This window comes from Leuciscus leuciscus (genome assembly GCF_965113295.1).
Source record: "Leuciscus leuciscus genome assembly, chromosome: 7".
In the NCBI taxonomy this organism is placed as follows: Eukaryota; Metazoa; Chordata; class Actinopteri; order Cypriniformes; family Leuciscidae; genus Leuciscus; species Leuciscus leuciscus.
In genome coordinates, this window is record NC_138731.1 from 37342513 (window position 1) to 37359767 (window position 17255).

The 17255-nt window shown below is 38.2% G+C and overlaps 1 protein-coding gene across 2 annotated transcripts in view; it reads left to right on the top strand.

Annotated features, from left to right (window-relative positions):
* Positions 1–493: 493 nt before the first annotated feature.
* Positions 494–17255, top strand: part of ctdsp1 (CTD (carboxy-terminal domain, RNA polymerase II, polypeptide A) small phosphatase 1) — a 28391-nt gene continuing 11629 nt past the window's right edge. The window contains exons 1-2 of one of the 2 annotated variants that reach the window (XM_082175735.1): positions 494–867; positions 12222–12376. In XM_082175735.1, the coding sequence (XP_082031861.1) occupies positions 642–867; positions 12222–12376 (381 nt within the window). In that variant the 5' untranslated portion in view covers positions 494–641. The other variant, XM_082175734.1, reaches the window with a different exon arrangement.

Genomic DNA, 17255 nt, shown 5'->3' on the forward strand with positions numbered 1-17255 from the left:
GAATATACAAGCATTTTTTACTTAAAAAATTGAGTATTAAGTTTTAAATTTGGCCTATAATATTGTGTATCATGGTATTATATTAATGTATTTATTTACATACTGTGTGATACTTAAATAATAAAACCATTAAAATAACAATTATTGATTTACTTTTTACATGTATATTACATTTTACATAATATATATTACTGTGCGGAACAACAACAAAAAAGTAGCTAAACTTTAATTGTGCTGAGCTGTCTTGGTTTGTGGGGCCACCTAAGTTCCTATTGAGTATTAAATATGTTGTATTTGAACTGGTACTAAATGAGATGTTCACAGGTAGCCTACTGATAAATGCGCTAGTTTTTCTTCTTATTCGTAACATATTTCACATCCATAAACTTTGAACCTTCGAAGTGGCTTGCATAGTTCTGTCTTGCCTGAGTGTCGTTGCCCCTTTAAGGCGAAGGGTGCCTTGAAACCGCCGAGTTCCATGTTTTTATGGTGAAATTGAGAGCAGAGCCGAACTCCATGTTGTGAAAAGTTATCATCCAGGAACTTAACTTTTTATTATTATTTTTATTTAATTTTCTTTATGTCGTATAACTTATAAAACATAGATATTACATTCAGCCTAATATGGTTTCGCATTATGAATGTTCTTAAGTGGTAAAAGTCTTTTGGAGTTTTGGGGGCAATTGCAGGGAGTCTTTTCTTTTTTTTTTTTCAATTCAATCGTAGCCAGCGGAAAGATTTTAATACGGAAACCCATTTTAAGTTGCGATTTTACTTGCTTTACGGATCTCATGGACCACCCGTCCGCCTCGATCATCACGCAAGTGAGCAGGGATGAAGAAGCGAGTGCTCCTTTACGGGACAGAGGTGAGTTGAGAGAAAGTTTTGTGTCGGCACATGTCAAACTCCTTTGATGAATGTTTGGCGCGCGGCGGACGCTTCATACACCCCTACATTCTGTCAAAGTGTAGCATTGACTGGACTTTATTGAAAACTCAGTGTTATATCAAACATTTCCGCTCATCAAAACACTACAAAAACGTGTGATTTCCACTTTCCAAAGTTGATGACAGTTGTTGATGCGTCTTGAATGTGGATCCATTAAATCCATTTATTATAGTAATACAGTGGAGACCCAACAGTTAGCTTCATGTGCGTGCCATAAACTCGAGATTTATTACAAAACAATTTTTATTTTTATATATAAATGAATGCGTTGAGGGGGCGTGTCCATGATGACAGTCTTCACTGACGTTTGAGGGAAGGCTGTAGTTCGTGTTTACCTGCAGTGTGTTGTAGTACATCAGCTAACCTCTCTGAGTCATATTATGTTTATGTATGCATATATCCCATAATAAATGACTTTGAGTCCCTCCTCAGGTGACAGGTAATCATGAGACAAGATTTCTAAACTGCCTTATCTCATCTCTGATGCTTAGATTGTCTTTTTGCAATGGTGACTGTCAATGCATGATTGTATAAGAATCGTTGTTTATTGTACTAAACTGGTGTAGTAGCCTATGCGTGAATGTGCAAAAGGTGCATTACACCTTGTTAGTATTTCCATTGTACATGTTTGGACAAACCTTCGTATTCTTTATTGATGTTATTTTTATGTGTTAGAAATAAAACTGGAAGTGGTGGAATTTAATGGTTCAAGTATTAAAGTCTTTTTAGTTTAGTTTTTTTTTAAGATCATGCAATCAATCAATCTGTCAATAAATAATCAGTAAAGTGTCCAAACTTTTGACTGGTAGATTTATTGAAAGGTTGTAAGTCATAATGTCTCGGTAAACAAGATAGGCCACTGTTTGCAGGTCAAAGGTTAGATGAAAAGTGACCCTTTAATCAGTTATTGGACTTCTCGGGAAAACATTATGGCTACAACCACTTCATAAGGGAAACAAAGCTCTTTTGCTTCTCATTGTTGATTGTTAAATTTTTTTTTTTTTTTGTGTACAATTTCACAAGTTGTATTTTAGACAAAATATTTCGCCTCTCTGTGGTGTAAACAAAATGTGTATCTCATCTGTCTTTGTTTGTTTGGTCAGTGATGAATATGCACTCCTGGGCAAAAGGCCAAGTCAAAAATGGCTAAATATTCAGTGGTCTTTTAATAGTCTTCACCATTTTTATCACAAATCACTGGTCAGGAAATTAGCATGAATTGCACAAGTACTGTAGATAAAGTAACTTAGCACAGAATAGCCTTCCCCTTTGTTTTCTTTAAACGTTTAAGCCGTGTGGGTAAATTTGCAGACAGCTTTTTACAGTCAGTGTTGATGGTTTCAAACAGTTTATGAGTTGTTGAAAATTGTCTCCCAGTTAATTTGAGTTTAATGTGAGACCAAATATTCACTAGGGTTTAACACAGTGTTCTCAAGTCACTGATTTCTTTTTCTTTGCTGTTTGGGCAGGAGCATTGTCTTGTTGAAAAATACCATATGATCGTTCCTTTTCAATTGTGGGAAACAAGCTATTCTGCAATATTCCCCAGTACTCAGAAGCGTTAAATGACTTTTCACAGTGAAGTAGCTCACCAGGACCAGCAGTTAAGAAGGTTCCCTACACATCGACACATCTTCCTCCTTGCTTCTCTGTGGTCGAGAGAGATTCATTTATTATTATATTTCTCATCAGATATTCAAAGACACTGCTCTGGAGTATCACCATGCAACTCGTGTTTCATTATGACTCCACACACAACTTCCCATATTCTGCCAAAAACTTCATTCCATCTTAGATGTTTTTCTGAGACAGCAATGGCTTTTTAAGTAGTGCACTTGCTTAAATTCTGCTAATTTCCTGACCAATAATTTGTGGTTCAGACAATTAAAAGCTTAGTGTTTAATGAACTTAATGAAGTGTTGTCTGCACGATGCCGACTACAGTGAGAGCCTGGGGAGGATCCGCTACGGGTAAAGCCATAGCAGTCTGCCTCGCTGCTTGTTTTTCCGACCGCTGTGTTTTTCACCAGCGCTCCTTTTTCCCCTCTTGCGCACATAGAGATGGAGATGGTTTACAGGCCTGTGTTTTTGTTAGAGATTTGAAGAAAACCACTCCCTGTAGCAGGTTCAGTACATCGCACAGATCATTTACCTAGAAATGCAACTTAATTTTTTATAGATTATTTAAGCTCAAATCAAAACTAAATCATGTATTCATGCACTGTAATATAGGAAGATGTGTTGTGGTTTAAAAAAAACATGAAGGCATGGTGCCTTTGCGATGTGCCTAGAGAATGTTGTTAAACTGGGTAGTTACATCTCCGCTTGCCCCTATGAATGTAAAAAGATTGTTTTGTTAGGCAATGTATGACGTGGTTGAAAAGGAATCAGGAGCATTTACTGACTGTACAGCCATGTGTGATATTAAGTTTCACATTGAGTCTTTATGCTCTGAACATCCTTCACAAAACCATTTTCTTTTCCGAGCAATGTTTTTAGCAGTATTGGACTAAAAATGACTTGCGGCAATAAACAGCTCGGAAGTTTTTAATACGAATTTTGGGCAATATAAGGAACTTGAAAAAAGCTGAGAAAAATGATACATTATGCAAATAATTCGAGTGTGAAGACACAGACACTAGATATGTTTCCATCCAAAGTTGCAATTTTAACTTGTGCACAAAATTGGAAAATCACATAAAACATTTGCAAATAAAGCTGAGTTTCTATCCCATGTGTTCAAGAGAAAGAAATGCCACTTCCTGTGCAATAAAACTGACCCGCCGCTGGTTAGTCCAGTTTATCCAATCACATCCTCAGTTGAGGCAAAGTCACGTGAGGATTTATTTGGTAAATGTGTTTCCATCGTAGATTATGTGAATGTCTTCTTATCGGTAAAAAAATTATCCGACTTAATTGAACACAACGTTTTTTAGAATTTATGCGCATCTTGGTGTTTCCATTCAGCTTTTTTAATGCAATATCCTATAAAAATAGGTTGATGGAAACATGGCTGATCTGTCTCTTATGAGATAATATACAGTAGTTGAAGGTAGTCAAGATGTTTATTTAAATGTGAGTATATGCACATGGAAGAATAAAAATGTATAAAAAGCCAAGTCAGAAATGTCATGCACCCTGATTCGCTAAGTTTGATTTGTTCATTGATAATCTTTTTTTTTTTTTATGCTGAACTGCTGCAATTTATATTCTAAACCTTCACCTGCATAATTTTTTGATTTAATGTTTTATTAGTATTTTTAATATGTTGTATATATTTTAATATTTAAAATGTAAATAAGTTGTATATATTTTGAATCTAATAATAATTTTAGCAGTTTAAAATATTTTTTTGTTGTTGATTCCTTCACAAAATAGAATGACATTTTATTTTTTACCTGCAGAGCTTGTAGTTTGAGATCAGATTGCATGGTTGATGTGTGGATTTTGTCATGGATTAAACTTTTTTGAGTGTGCTTGCTTTATACATTGGGTCTCTTTCTTGGCCTGTCTGTCAAAACTGCTTTCTCATGAACCGTGGGAAGACAGAGCAGAAGCTTGGGTTGTATACGATTCAGATGAGTACATTGCGGTCTTCGAGGCAATGGCTATCTGTGAGATCTTTTTAGACATTCATTTCTAAATATGATTTGCACTACATATTTGTTCTTAAAGGTCCCATGACATGCTACTTTTTGTAGGCTTTAATATAGGCCTAAGTGGTCCCTAGTACTGTATCTGAAATCTCTTTCCAAAAATTCAGCCTCGGTGCAGAATTATAGCCACTACAAGCCAGTCCCAGAATGAGCTTCCTTCATACGGGCCGTTTCGGTGTCTGTAGCTTTAAATGCTAATGAGGAGGAGAAAGGCGGCGCAAGGTGGAGGGTGGGTGTGGCCTTGACCATATTGCGGCAACGTACCATGCATGTTTACGTTGGATATATTGCAATGGCACGAAGACACGCAGTCGTTAATTTCTAGTTTAGAGAAGACTGTAATGTGGCTTATTTTTTAATGACAAAGTTCTCCATGTCCTCATATATTGAAGTCATGTTACACAACCAATGATTTACTCCTCAAGAGTTAACTCTACTCAACATCTGCATATGTATATGTATGTATGTGTATATATATATGTATATATATATATATATGTATGTATGTGTGTATGTATGTATGTATGTATGTATATATATATATATATATATATATATATATATATATATATATATATATATATATATATTATTATTTATATATATATATATATATATATATATATATATATATATATATTAGGGGTGTAACGTTCACAAAATTCACGGTTTGGTTCGATACGATACACTTGTGTCACGGTTCGGTTCGTTTTTGATACAGCAAAAAGAAAGAAATGCCAGAGAAATTTCCTTGATTTAATTTTTTTAATTCTTTTTTTAATTAAAACTAATGTCATAAAGTATTTTATTTTTTTACTTTGAGCAATTCTAGAGCTATAATTGACTCTTCTTAGGAGCATATAAAACAAAACAGCTCCTTGGAAAAAATGAAATGTAATATTGTAGTAGTTATAAACAGGTTTATGTTAGTTCAGATTAACATTTGAGGGCAGCAAGTTTTTAACATATTAATGTTAAAAAACCTCAGAAAGTGAAAATTTCATGTCATGGGACCTTTAAAGGGGTGGTATAATAATGCCCTTTTCACAAGATGTAAAATAAGTCTCTGATGTCCCCAGAGTTTGTATGTGAAGTTTTAGCTCAAAATTCCCTACAGATATTTTTATATAGCATGTTAAAATTTTCACTTTTTGAGGTTTAGCAAAAACGCACTGTTTTTGTGTGTGTCCCTTTAAATGCAAATGAGCTGCTGCTCTCAGCACAGGGGGCGGAGCTTCAAGAGCTCTTGTCCTTTTACCTCACACACACATGCACTGGAAATGTCAGTTTATGTTCAAACTGGAGTAAGACAATGATGGAGAGACTCAAGAAGAAGTGACAACATGTAGAATGCAACAGGACATTTCTGAATGGTTTAATTTAGGTATCTTATGTGTAGTTATCTTCTAGTCATTGATTAGCATATTCTGTCATGATAATCGATCAATCTCGTTCCCAGGGGCGGGGCTTATGTAAATTTGAGGGTTAGTGATGTCACTAACCCGGGAGGAAGCTCGTGTAGTCCCTACCATCCTTAAAAAAACGATTTCTTTAAAAGCAAATATCTTCCTTTGCTTTGAACTTTGAGCATTGTAACTTTGCAGATGTTGTTTATGCTCAAACAGCAACATTACACACTAACTAAAGTTAGAAAAGTGAAATCATAATCAACCCCCCTTTAAAGTTGACATCAAAGTAACTCAATTAGTGCTCTGTCACGTCTGTAAACATGATAGCCATCGCGTCATGTGTGTGTGTCCAGGAGGATGGTTCAGTTCTTCATGTGTGGCTTGTTTCTACATGCCCTGATGCTTAAGAGGAATCCCAGGATTTTCTTGTCTTGAGTGTCTGTATTGTCTCATTTAGCAGGCACTATTACTACTTTCAGGTCATGTTGTAATGTTTGTGTTCTGTTTACAACTCCTGAATGCTGTTACAAAAACACAATTACCAGTAGGAAACTCTGGATTTTCTTTGACTTCTGAGTTTGGGGTGTGTCGGTGTTGAAGGATCATGGTGGAAATTGATGTTATTCATAGTAAGTTATAATGCTGAAGTGCAGTTTAGTTTGTAAAGCTCCACAGTGAGGATTTGTTTGTACTGTTCCAAATTTTTACTTGCCCTGCCAATATTTTCATTTGATTAATCATTTTTGTTTTTGCTTTTTCCAAAATAATGGCATAGTGCAAAAAACGACTGATCGGTTTACAATTTTCAGCCCATTCTTACTAGTGCTTTAACTCTTCCCGCCATAGAATCCACATTTTCACTGTTATACGGTAGGGGGTTCTATTACGCATCTTGTGAAAGGGTGGGATTTGCAGAATCTCTGGATCCAAAAACGGCAAAGAAGAGAAAGAAGCATTGCTTATGCACATGTAAGCTAACGTTATCATCGAACATTCAACAGCATATAAATCAAAACTGCCTAAAGTTACAGAATGAAATGTCGATGCATGAAGAGGAAACGACTGAAGCTTTGGGGGTGTTGATGGACTCGATCTACTCCATCTAGGTTTTGGTCATCGCTCTGAATCCCATCTGGACGAAGTCCTTGACAAAAATGCATTTTCCTCAGCTTTTTGTTCAAAATGCTGCTTTTTTTAAATTAAATGTATCCACATTCAAGTGCTGATAAAAAAAGGACTGCTTAAAGCTAGAATAAAAAGGTTTTGTTGCTGTTTAAAAGCAGAGGCTCTTTTCTTTCTTTTGATATATTGCATGGTCAAATATTCATGAAACAAAATATTCTGAGGGACCATGTAAATTTTGTGAAAAGAATCCAAACTGGCAACTTTTTTTAAAACGGCGGTGGGAAAAGAGTTAAAGACCATTATAAATAATTTGCTAATTTGATCAAAACCTCATCTAAGATACCTTAATTTGTTGACCAGTTTAAATCAGGGCAGTTTGCAACTTTGCACCAACATTGTCCAGTCTGTAACCAAAGTCCAAATGTTTATATTTTTATGGCATAAAAACACATGCACAAGATTAGTGAATGTATGATGTATGTAATGTATGTTTTGGCATCTGGCTCAAAACTTGCTCACTCCGGCCCGGGGTCAACAGGATGATCCTTACTGTTGAGCCCTGTTTTGTATGTATATTAAACTTTATTTTTTCATTTTACTGGTAACCATATAATCCAGTACAGCCTGTTGCGGAAGAGCTTCTGTGCTCCTATTGGTCAAAAGATGTGCGAGAACCCGTCGTGGAGGACCGGAAAAAATGAAACGTGAGTCTTTCTGTCGTGACATCGTGAAGCGCCGTAGATGCGGCATCGGTTGTCGTCCACTGTGACACACTATATGTGTGAAGCTTAAATTATTCTTGTCATTTTGAAGCTCATTTTCATGTACGAATCACCACAACACCCTACATCAAACGGATTGTGCCAAAATCAGGCTGATATCGTGTAGTCTGAAGTCTGAACCCGGTATTAAAGAATAGGATCCCTTTAAATCAGCGCATGAGTGACTTTTTTTCCTGGATACTGGAGTTATAGCCTAAACTCTTATCGGTCATCGGATGCAAAATTCACTTTTATATGGTGTTTGCATATAAATGTGTCTTTGCAGTGTGTGGACACAGTCACCATACAATGAAAAAAAATCATTCACTCCTTTTTTTTTTTTATCCTCAAAAAGCCTAAACACTCTTTTAAGTCGAAAGAGCCGTTTGGATTTTCTGACCAATATGATGTCATATTGCTCCGCCCACGACCAGTGACGAACTGTCCCGTAGCATATTTCCTCCTCAGCCATTTGTATACTGTCTGCCAAGGCAGCACTTTATGTGTCTTGTGTGACACTCCCCATTTAAGAGAGTGGGGTGAGGTGAGAAGTTGCTTATTATCATTTAAAGAGACATGCACCGAAACAAGTCGCTGTGAACAGAGCTGTTTTTGAGGAGGTAAAAAGGGTGTTGTTTTACACAACCATGAGAAATTGTAACCAAAGTATGTTACAAACTTTACGTGAAGACCCTAAAGAATCATACCAACTTGTGGAAAATGGGCATCTGATGACCCCTTTAACGTGTATCTGGCAACACAAACACCCAGACTGCTTGCGTAATTCAGTAATCGTCTTCTTAATGGCTTGGTCTTTGAGCTAAGGAACATTTTAGTACCTGGATTAATTTGGGTGTGCTGATTAATGCGCCGACATAGAAGATATGTTACTGGCTAATGTTGTTTATTGAGGCTTAGCTTTTAGCGTGTCCCAGTGAAAAGTGTGCCAAGACATTGTCCAGAACTATCGGATACATTTTCGGAATGGAGACGGAACACCTGTTCCTCATTTTGTTATAGTATACTGTATTTTTAGAAAGGCAGAGCTTCAAAGCTGTGCCCCTAGTCCTTTCTCCATGTTTGGGATTGACAGTGGCCAAGGCTGCGTTGGCAAGTCTGGATGCATTTGCCAAATATTCCTAATATTTTTAAAATATCCTTTTTTTGTTAATTCCTGTGTTGGAAGGTGTTCCGGCCTAAGAGAAGTGGGTCAGTGGATGTGGTCAGTAATCTGAATCCCTCCATGTCTGCGCGGCATTGTGGATTATCTCGGCGTGGTGTTCCCAGGCCTTTGCCATTCTGTACCTGTTTTGTTTGCACGTGAAACATGATCTGGCTGAGGCGGGACACAATGAAGGCTCAGTGTGTGCCTTCCATTGCCTTGTGGCGGCTCTTACTTCACTTCCTCACACTTCCTGTTCCTATTTTGGTTTGGCCGGGGCACAGTGCAGCAGAGTTATGGGCCAGACATATGGCTGCATTCCAGGAAGGTTGTGCGAGAGGGAGAAAGACAGGGAGGGAGAGCGAGTTCATTGGGGCCTCTAGAGGGATTCTCATGCTCTCTGAGTTTAATCCAAGCGGCACGACTGTCATTTTACGATCTGCTCTGTTTGTCTTGTGTTTCCTTTCTGGTACTGGCCGCTTTGTGTCATTAGGCGGTGGGTGGGTTTGACCGCATTTTTTGAAACTGAGATTTAACTAGTTGATGTAAAACAAATATGTATATTTTTTTGTGATTGCAACAGATATATTAATGTGTATATATATGCATATAATATAGTGAATGTATATACGTTAGTTATGCTGTACATTATAAGCAAAAAAGGGGTAAAACAATTGGCTTGTTACCAATGCAAGATAAAGGTGTTTTCATGACAAATAATCAGCGGGGCAAATATTGCGATGATTTATTTTTAATTAATCGAGAGAAGCAGAAATCGTGCAGCTCTACTACCTCACTGTACAATTTGTAGAAATTGGTGGCACCAATATTACACTTTCATAAGTTAGTGTAGAGCTCTTCATACTTGTGTAAAGAATGTGCAATGTAAAATCCGCTGTCCTTCTCCTCCAAGGGGTTGGTGTGAAACAAGTTGGGAGATTGTAACGTAGGATCACATGTCACGGTTGTAAAGTCAGTCGCTGAGTGGCCTCTGTCCGTCGGGATTGGAATAGCATGAAGATCCTCTTTAAAAGAGATCTAGATAATCCACCCTTAAGTATGTGGGTAGCAACTGATATGGGTAGAGTGAAAAAGCTGTAGCCCTATTATCAGCTCTTGAGATTTCAAATGTATTCAGCCCTCTGGCTCATTACAGAATACCAAGGAGTCAAGTTTTCCTTAGAATTGTCTCTGCTAGCTACTCTCTGTTTGATCTTTTTCTGTTTACAAGTTCAAGTTTGTTGCTCCAAGCTAATAGGTTACAGCTTTTCTGCCTTTCATCATGGTGTCCATCAAGGTATCGCATGTACGGCATGAGATAAACATATGGCTGAGCCATTCCCTCCTGTCCCGCTCCGGGAACACAACAAAGTTTTGTATGTATATGTAGAATGCAATCTCTAACCACTGTCAACAGCTGCCCGTGGGTGCTATTTAAAGCCTTCTGATGTGTAATATCAGAGGAGTCAACGTGAAGAGATGGATGCGGTTTTCTTCACAGTCCCTATGATTTCCTATGAAGTCCCTACGGCCCCTTTCCTCGTATTTGTAACCTGCCACCCTTGTGTCCTGTGACGGGATGCAGGTGTGCTCACTTAGCAGTGTTTCACAATTATGGCCTGTCAGATTGTCTGGATATTTCCAAAGGGTCAATATGCATGGTTAGCGTGTGAGCTACAATTGACAAGTCAATGTACATTTTATGGTTGAAGGTCAAGAGACGTATTTTATGTCCTGATGATAGGTCGGCAGCTCATGGCATATATATGTGGCTCTTATATATATATATTCTTTGGGTTAAGTTTGGTTTTAAGGGCAACTTTTATGTTGAAGGACACATCAGAATGGAGATAAATCTAATAGGCTAATCTAAATTTAAAACAAAACCTTCAGTTTCTGATTACTTTCCTTTACCATTACAATAATGCTCTGAGTAACCGAATGAAAGTACAATATGTTCTAACTAACTTTGTTTATAAGGGCTTTGTTTGATACATGAGCTTTAAGTTTGAATTTTGAACGGCATGCTTATCCTCCCTGTTGACAGCTGCCTCGGCCGCCTTGGCCACAGCCTAATTTGTCAAAGATTTTGTCTTGCAAAGTCCAGCTTTCGTCGCTGTTGTTCGCTCTTGTAAGTTGCCCAGGGCTGTGCTCTTGCCCCGAGCCCAACATAGATCCATAATCACGTGGATTCCCTGTAATGTGTCACTATTCATGGAGACTATGTCTCTGTCTGCTGTATTTGGTGACAAATATCTTGCTTATTAGCAAACAGTAGACATGGGGTTTAGAGTGATTTAGTTTTTGAGTACTCTTAACACTGATTTTTAAACTATTTGATGTCAGAGACCCCTGAATATCATGATCCCCTTTGCAAAGGATTTTCTTTTTGAAATGCTCTTTTTTTTTTCTATTCCAAAAATCTTTGTACATCACTTTTTACAAAACATTTTGTACAGTTACCTATAGAGTTAAATAGTGTTTTTTAATAGTAATAGTCTTTTTTTTTTAGTGGTGCAGAACAAGTATGCAAAAAGCAGTTTGACATCCTTTCCCCCCCAGTTTTTCCTCAAACCATGCCAGACTAAAAAGCATTGTTGTTGTGTGTCGTATGTTGAAGCTCAGAGTATGGAGTAAGTTTTTGGGAACTCATGGGTGTGACATCCATGTGTTTCCTATTAATAAAACCTTCACTCCACCCTTTTAGAAATTCATAGACGCCGTTTCGTTCTATACAGTTAAAACACCAAATATGCTAAGGCTTTCAGTGAAACATTTTACAATGTAAGTATCCTGCTTGTCTTAATCAATATTTCAACATGTGACTTTGGACATATGCTTTGGATTTGGCCTTAATTCAGGGTAGAGTCTATTTTCTGTCAAATTACTAAGATGCATCATTGGTCATTTCATTTCAAGGTTGAAAACTCATTGTTTCTGTGCCCTCACAGTTTTTGTTTTGTTTTTAAATTGTGATGCTGGCACTCAGCTGTTTAGATATGTTATTTAAGACCAGTCATTACTGGTCATTTATATGTGCATTTGAGTACAGTCATCGAGCATAAGCTGTCTGAACTAGCCGAGTGTATCACGTATGCAAAGATATATGATGGTGAACAGCAGGGTAACTGTTGGTATGATATGTGCTTCTCATTTCCCAGGTACCCCTCCACATGCTGCATCCTCAACGAAGAAACCCCGCAGTCGTGGCATTTTCCACAGTCTCTTCTGCTGCCTTTGTCATGATGAAACGGATCATGTGCCCGTCAATAACAATGCCCCGCTGCTGGTGGAAGAGAACGGAACCATCTCAAAAGTAAGAGTTTATTTCAGTTTTGTTACTTTCTTCTACAACTCCTTATTTTGACGTCCCTCTGCATCCCCACCCTGTACTCTCTAGCGTTTTCTAAATACTGGCCAGCCCGTGGTTAACATAGGCGAGAGCCACATGATCAGCTGTGATAGTGAGGAAACCAAAACCTCATGTTAGCTTTTGCGCAATTCTTTTCCTGTTTACGAGGAGGCTCACATAGTTGAATGTACCATATTAAGAATTGAACTAATTTGCATTCATGTAGAGACCCTAAATGAATGCTGTTAATTTATTTAGCAAAAAGAAAAGCTATCTGTCCTTAAAATTCCAAACTAATTGAAAGGTGATCTGAAGAGATGTCAAAATTTTTTCCACTCATGACTTCATTAAACTATTTATTCAGGAAAAAAAAAAACATGGCCGTGAACAACTACGAGCAGATCGGATGTCAAGACGCTGTTGGTGTCAGGTTCAGATTTATGCCTTACTTCAGCTTTTTATAGTGATTTGATACACCAGGGGTTATTTGTCACGTCTCTGAAGCACCAAAATAAATCGGTAGGTGTCCTGAAGGCGGGCTGAGTGCAGGGTTCAGTGGAGTCTCAACCCCTCTGTCATGTCAACGTGCACATTGCTGCTGGTGTCTCAGGCAGGCTGTGGGCTCAACGAATCCCTTCAGCCTTGTAAGCCCCCTTTGCAAACGAAGATCTCTGACTGTTCTTGCAGGCTTTGTGGAGAAAGCAAACATATGGGAGAATGTCTGAAGTGTTTTCCTTCTTCTGACCTTTGCCAGCGTTTTGGAGAACGGATGTCTTTTGTCGAAAGCAACATTACCAAATACTTGGAATCATCTTCCTTTTTTAAAAGCGAGCACACAGAAGCAAACATGCCCGCTGAACTGTGCTTTGGCCATTCGGAGGTCTCTGGACAGGGAGATCCTAAAAAGGAAAATCAGTCTTTGCAACATTCTGCACAATTGTGCACAGAACAAGAAACATCTATTGGTCAAAACGCCATCAAACTGAATGAAGCAGATGGACTTTGCATTGAAAATAGTCAAATCAGTGGTGAATTTTCAGATCAGTCTGGTTCGTCTGGATATAGCTCTTTGTTGGACAGCTGCTCTGAGCACAGTGAGTGTTTTGAAACAAGCGGTTCTTCAGTTGACTTGGTTGAAATATGCCAAAATGATGTACTTTTAATTGCATTTGTGCCAAGTGATCAAAGTGAGTTTTCTGAACACAATGCAGAACAGTTAACTTTATCTGAGATGAGCCTAGAAGATTGTGAGTCTTTTCAACAAGACGATGCAGTACAGATAATTTTAACTGAGATGAAATTAGATGATTGTGACTCTTTTGAACAACATGATGTAGAACAGTTAAACTCATTTGAGATGAGCCCAGATGTTTGTGAGTCTTCTCAACAAGATGATTATGAGTCTTTTGAACAACATGGGGCAGAACAGTTAAACTCATTTGAGATGAGCCCAGATATTTGTGAGTCTTCTCAACAAGATGATTATGATTCTTTTGAACAACATGAGGCAGAACAGTTAAACTCATTTGAGATGAGCCCAGATCTTTGTGAGTCTTCTCAACAAGATGATTATGAGTCTTTTGAACAACATGAGGCAGAACAGTTAAACTCATTTGAGATGAGCCCAGATCTTTGTGAGTCTTCTCAACAAGATGATTATGAGTCTTTTGAACAACATGAGGCAGAACAGTTAAACTCATCTGAGATGAGCCCAGATCTTTGTGAGTCTTCTCAACAAGATGATTATGAGTCTTTTGAACAACATGAGGCAGAACAGTTAAACTCATTTGAGATGAGCCCAGATCTTTGTGAGTCTTTTCATCAAGATGATGCAGAAGAAATAATTTCACCCGAGATGAGTCTAGATGATTGTGAGTCTTTTCAGCAAGATGATGCAGAACAGTTAACTGAGGTAGATCTTTGTGATTCTTTTACACAAGTTGATGTTGAATGCTCACAATTTGATCTCTTAGATTATGAAATGCTTTCTGAATGTGGTGCAGAATATCAGGAACAGTACAGCAAGTGTGAAAACAGCAGTTCTGAAGATAACTCATCTGATCAAAATGATGTAGTTGAACTAGATTCTGAAGACTGTGAGACATCTAAACAGTCCGAGCCTAACAATCAAAACAAGCTTGATGAATACCATGCCACACATTTTAAATCCCCTGAACTTTGTCAAGACTCTAAAGAAAGTAAGCCATCTGACCACTGTTTGTCCCTTGAGCACACACAGCATACTGGGCAAATGGACACCTCTGATGACAGAGTTCTGCTAAACGGTCTAGATGATTGCACTTGTTTGTCGGAGACTTTTAATTGTAGCTGGACCTCCTCGACTGAAGGATATCAAGACTGTAACCAACTCTTTGAGCACAGCGAATCCTCTGTATCTTTTAAGGCTTTAGAACAATGCACAAGCTGTGGAATGCACTTTGAAAAATGTGACATCCTAGAACAATGCACTCCCTCTGTGCCCACTGACCATTCTGTGGGCCCATATCAAAGCAGACTTACAGAAAATTGCCCAAAGTTGTCAGGAACACACGACTCTGTCTTTCACAACCCTGAAGCAAAAACCAAAGAGAATTTGCCTAATCATAGTAGCAGAACTGAGGGTAGGAAACCATCTGAGTGCGATGCCATGTTTTCTGGATCAATGGAAACTTTTGAGGCTCGCTGGCTTTCTCAATTTCTTACTGATCTTTTGAGGCATAATAAGGAGACTTCAAGTATTCCTGCTGAAATTTGTGAGTCAAATGGAGAGGTAGAAAAACCTGAAGTTGTAGATCCTAAACCTGAAGTTCAAGCTTTGGATAACTGTAGGAAGCTCTGTAGAAAGTGTGAAGAGCTGGAGAAAGGGAAATGTTGTAATGATGAAACTCTTCACGATGAGGAGGCAACTTTTGAACTCCACTCAAATGTGGACATCTCCCTCGATGCAGTGACCACAGGAGCAGGTTCTTCAGATGAGTCAAGCGAAGAGGAGTACTGCGACTGCATGGATGCTAAAAGTCAAAGTAGCTCTGAAACCGATGAATCATTCAAAAGTTTTGTTGATGAGTCTGAATCGTTTGAAATCTTCTCAGATCAACCATGTGATAAGGAAAACCTTCTTGCAGAGGATGATGAGTCCTCAATTCATATACTACAGCCAGATGAGTACCATGAAGAAGGCAATAAGAACTTTAACATGTATACACAGGAAAATTTAGATGCTTGTGAAGAAGCATGTGAGATTGATTCTGTACAACAAGTGACAGGAAAGGAAAGCAGTAAAACATATGCTGAAGCATTAGCTGTTGGACTCCCTATTGATCCAGTTCAAATCCATGAATGTGCCAAACCAGACGAGGTCTGTGGAACTGACGCTTATGGGCCTGATTTTATTGACGAGAGTCTCACATTGTATTCTGAGGGCAAGGGCAATGATCTTTGCGACATAAATGGAGAGGTTGCTGAACCCCATGTTGATATGCATGTACAAGTGTCCTGTGTTGCAGCCGTTGAAGGTTGTGAACCGGAAGAAGTGGTTGAAAATGCTTTCAACAATATATCTGGAGATGTTACAGGGTCCTGTGTTGTAAAGAACACATTTCAAGAAGTTGATCGTTCAGAATCACCTGAAGAAGAATTGTTGAAAAATGAGGTCAGTCAGAATTTAACTGGGTTCTACAGCTCTGAGAACAAGGAAATCATACAAGATCTCAGTTCTGTGGTTGAAATTGATGAAAATGGGGAGACATTTGAAAATGAGGGGTCTCATGGACCTTGTTGTGGAGAGATTGAAACAAGTGAAGATGAAGAAACAGCCCTTTTTTATTTTGAAGATCTTGTGAGATGTTCTGAGGAAAGTGACAAAGGTAAAGAGACAACAACTTTGGATCAACTGCTCTCTTGTGCCTTTGAGGAACAGTCAAACACAGAGACAGACTCTTTTTGGTTATCAGATGGTCAGCAAGAGGCCCATGTCAAGCCAAAAGAGACCTCTGGGCTCCTTCATCCTCCTGGAACAGATGATCTGCCTGAGGAGAACAAGCACAATGAAAAATTAGAGGAACTTATACATCAAGTTGCTAGAAGTGAGGCACCTGAACAAGACACATTTAAGTCTGACCAAAAAAAGTCAAGTGAACAGAGTGATTCTTATGAGGACAGTGATGTATCTGAAGATGAAGAGTACCCAGAGGACTGCGATTGTGAAATCTGTGTTCCGCCCATAGATCAGGTACTTTTTCCTTAGGAGAGAGATTTTCTTGCTTGTGAAGGAATGTATTTGAATTTTAATTGGTATGAAGTCAGTAGCAACAGAACTAAAATAAGACCCCATGCTGGGCTCTTATTCCATGTCATATGTTATGTTATTTAAATCAGTCATCTGTACACTCTCCCATTTGTAATGAATCCGGAAGGCCGCGCAGGTCTTGAGATACTCATTCTGTAAGCATAGGACAGAGACGGTTTCAGACTGTGTGTGAACTGTGAGCAGCTTTGCAATTCCACCCCAGCTGCAGTCAGTCACTTGATCTTCCTCTGCTTATGGAATGCTACTGCTAAAAGAGCTACCTTATGCCCCCTTTTGGATACTCATGTCTATAACTAATACACCCAGATTGGGATGGGCTGTATGACCAAAATCTTATCATGGTGTATTTGCATTTTGTTAATTGTACTTTACCATTCAGATATTTTGGGTCAGTAAGAATTTGATTTCAGCACGGACAAAATAATTAAACGGAAGAATAATTTCTGAAGGTTCATGTGACACTGAAGACTAAAAATGCAGCTTTGCTAACAAAGGAATAAATTACATTTTAAAATATATTAAAATAGAAAACAA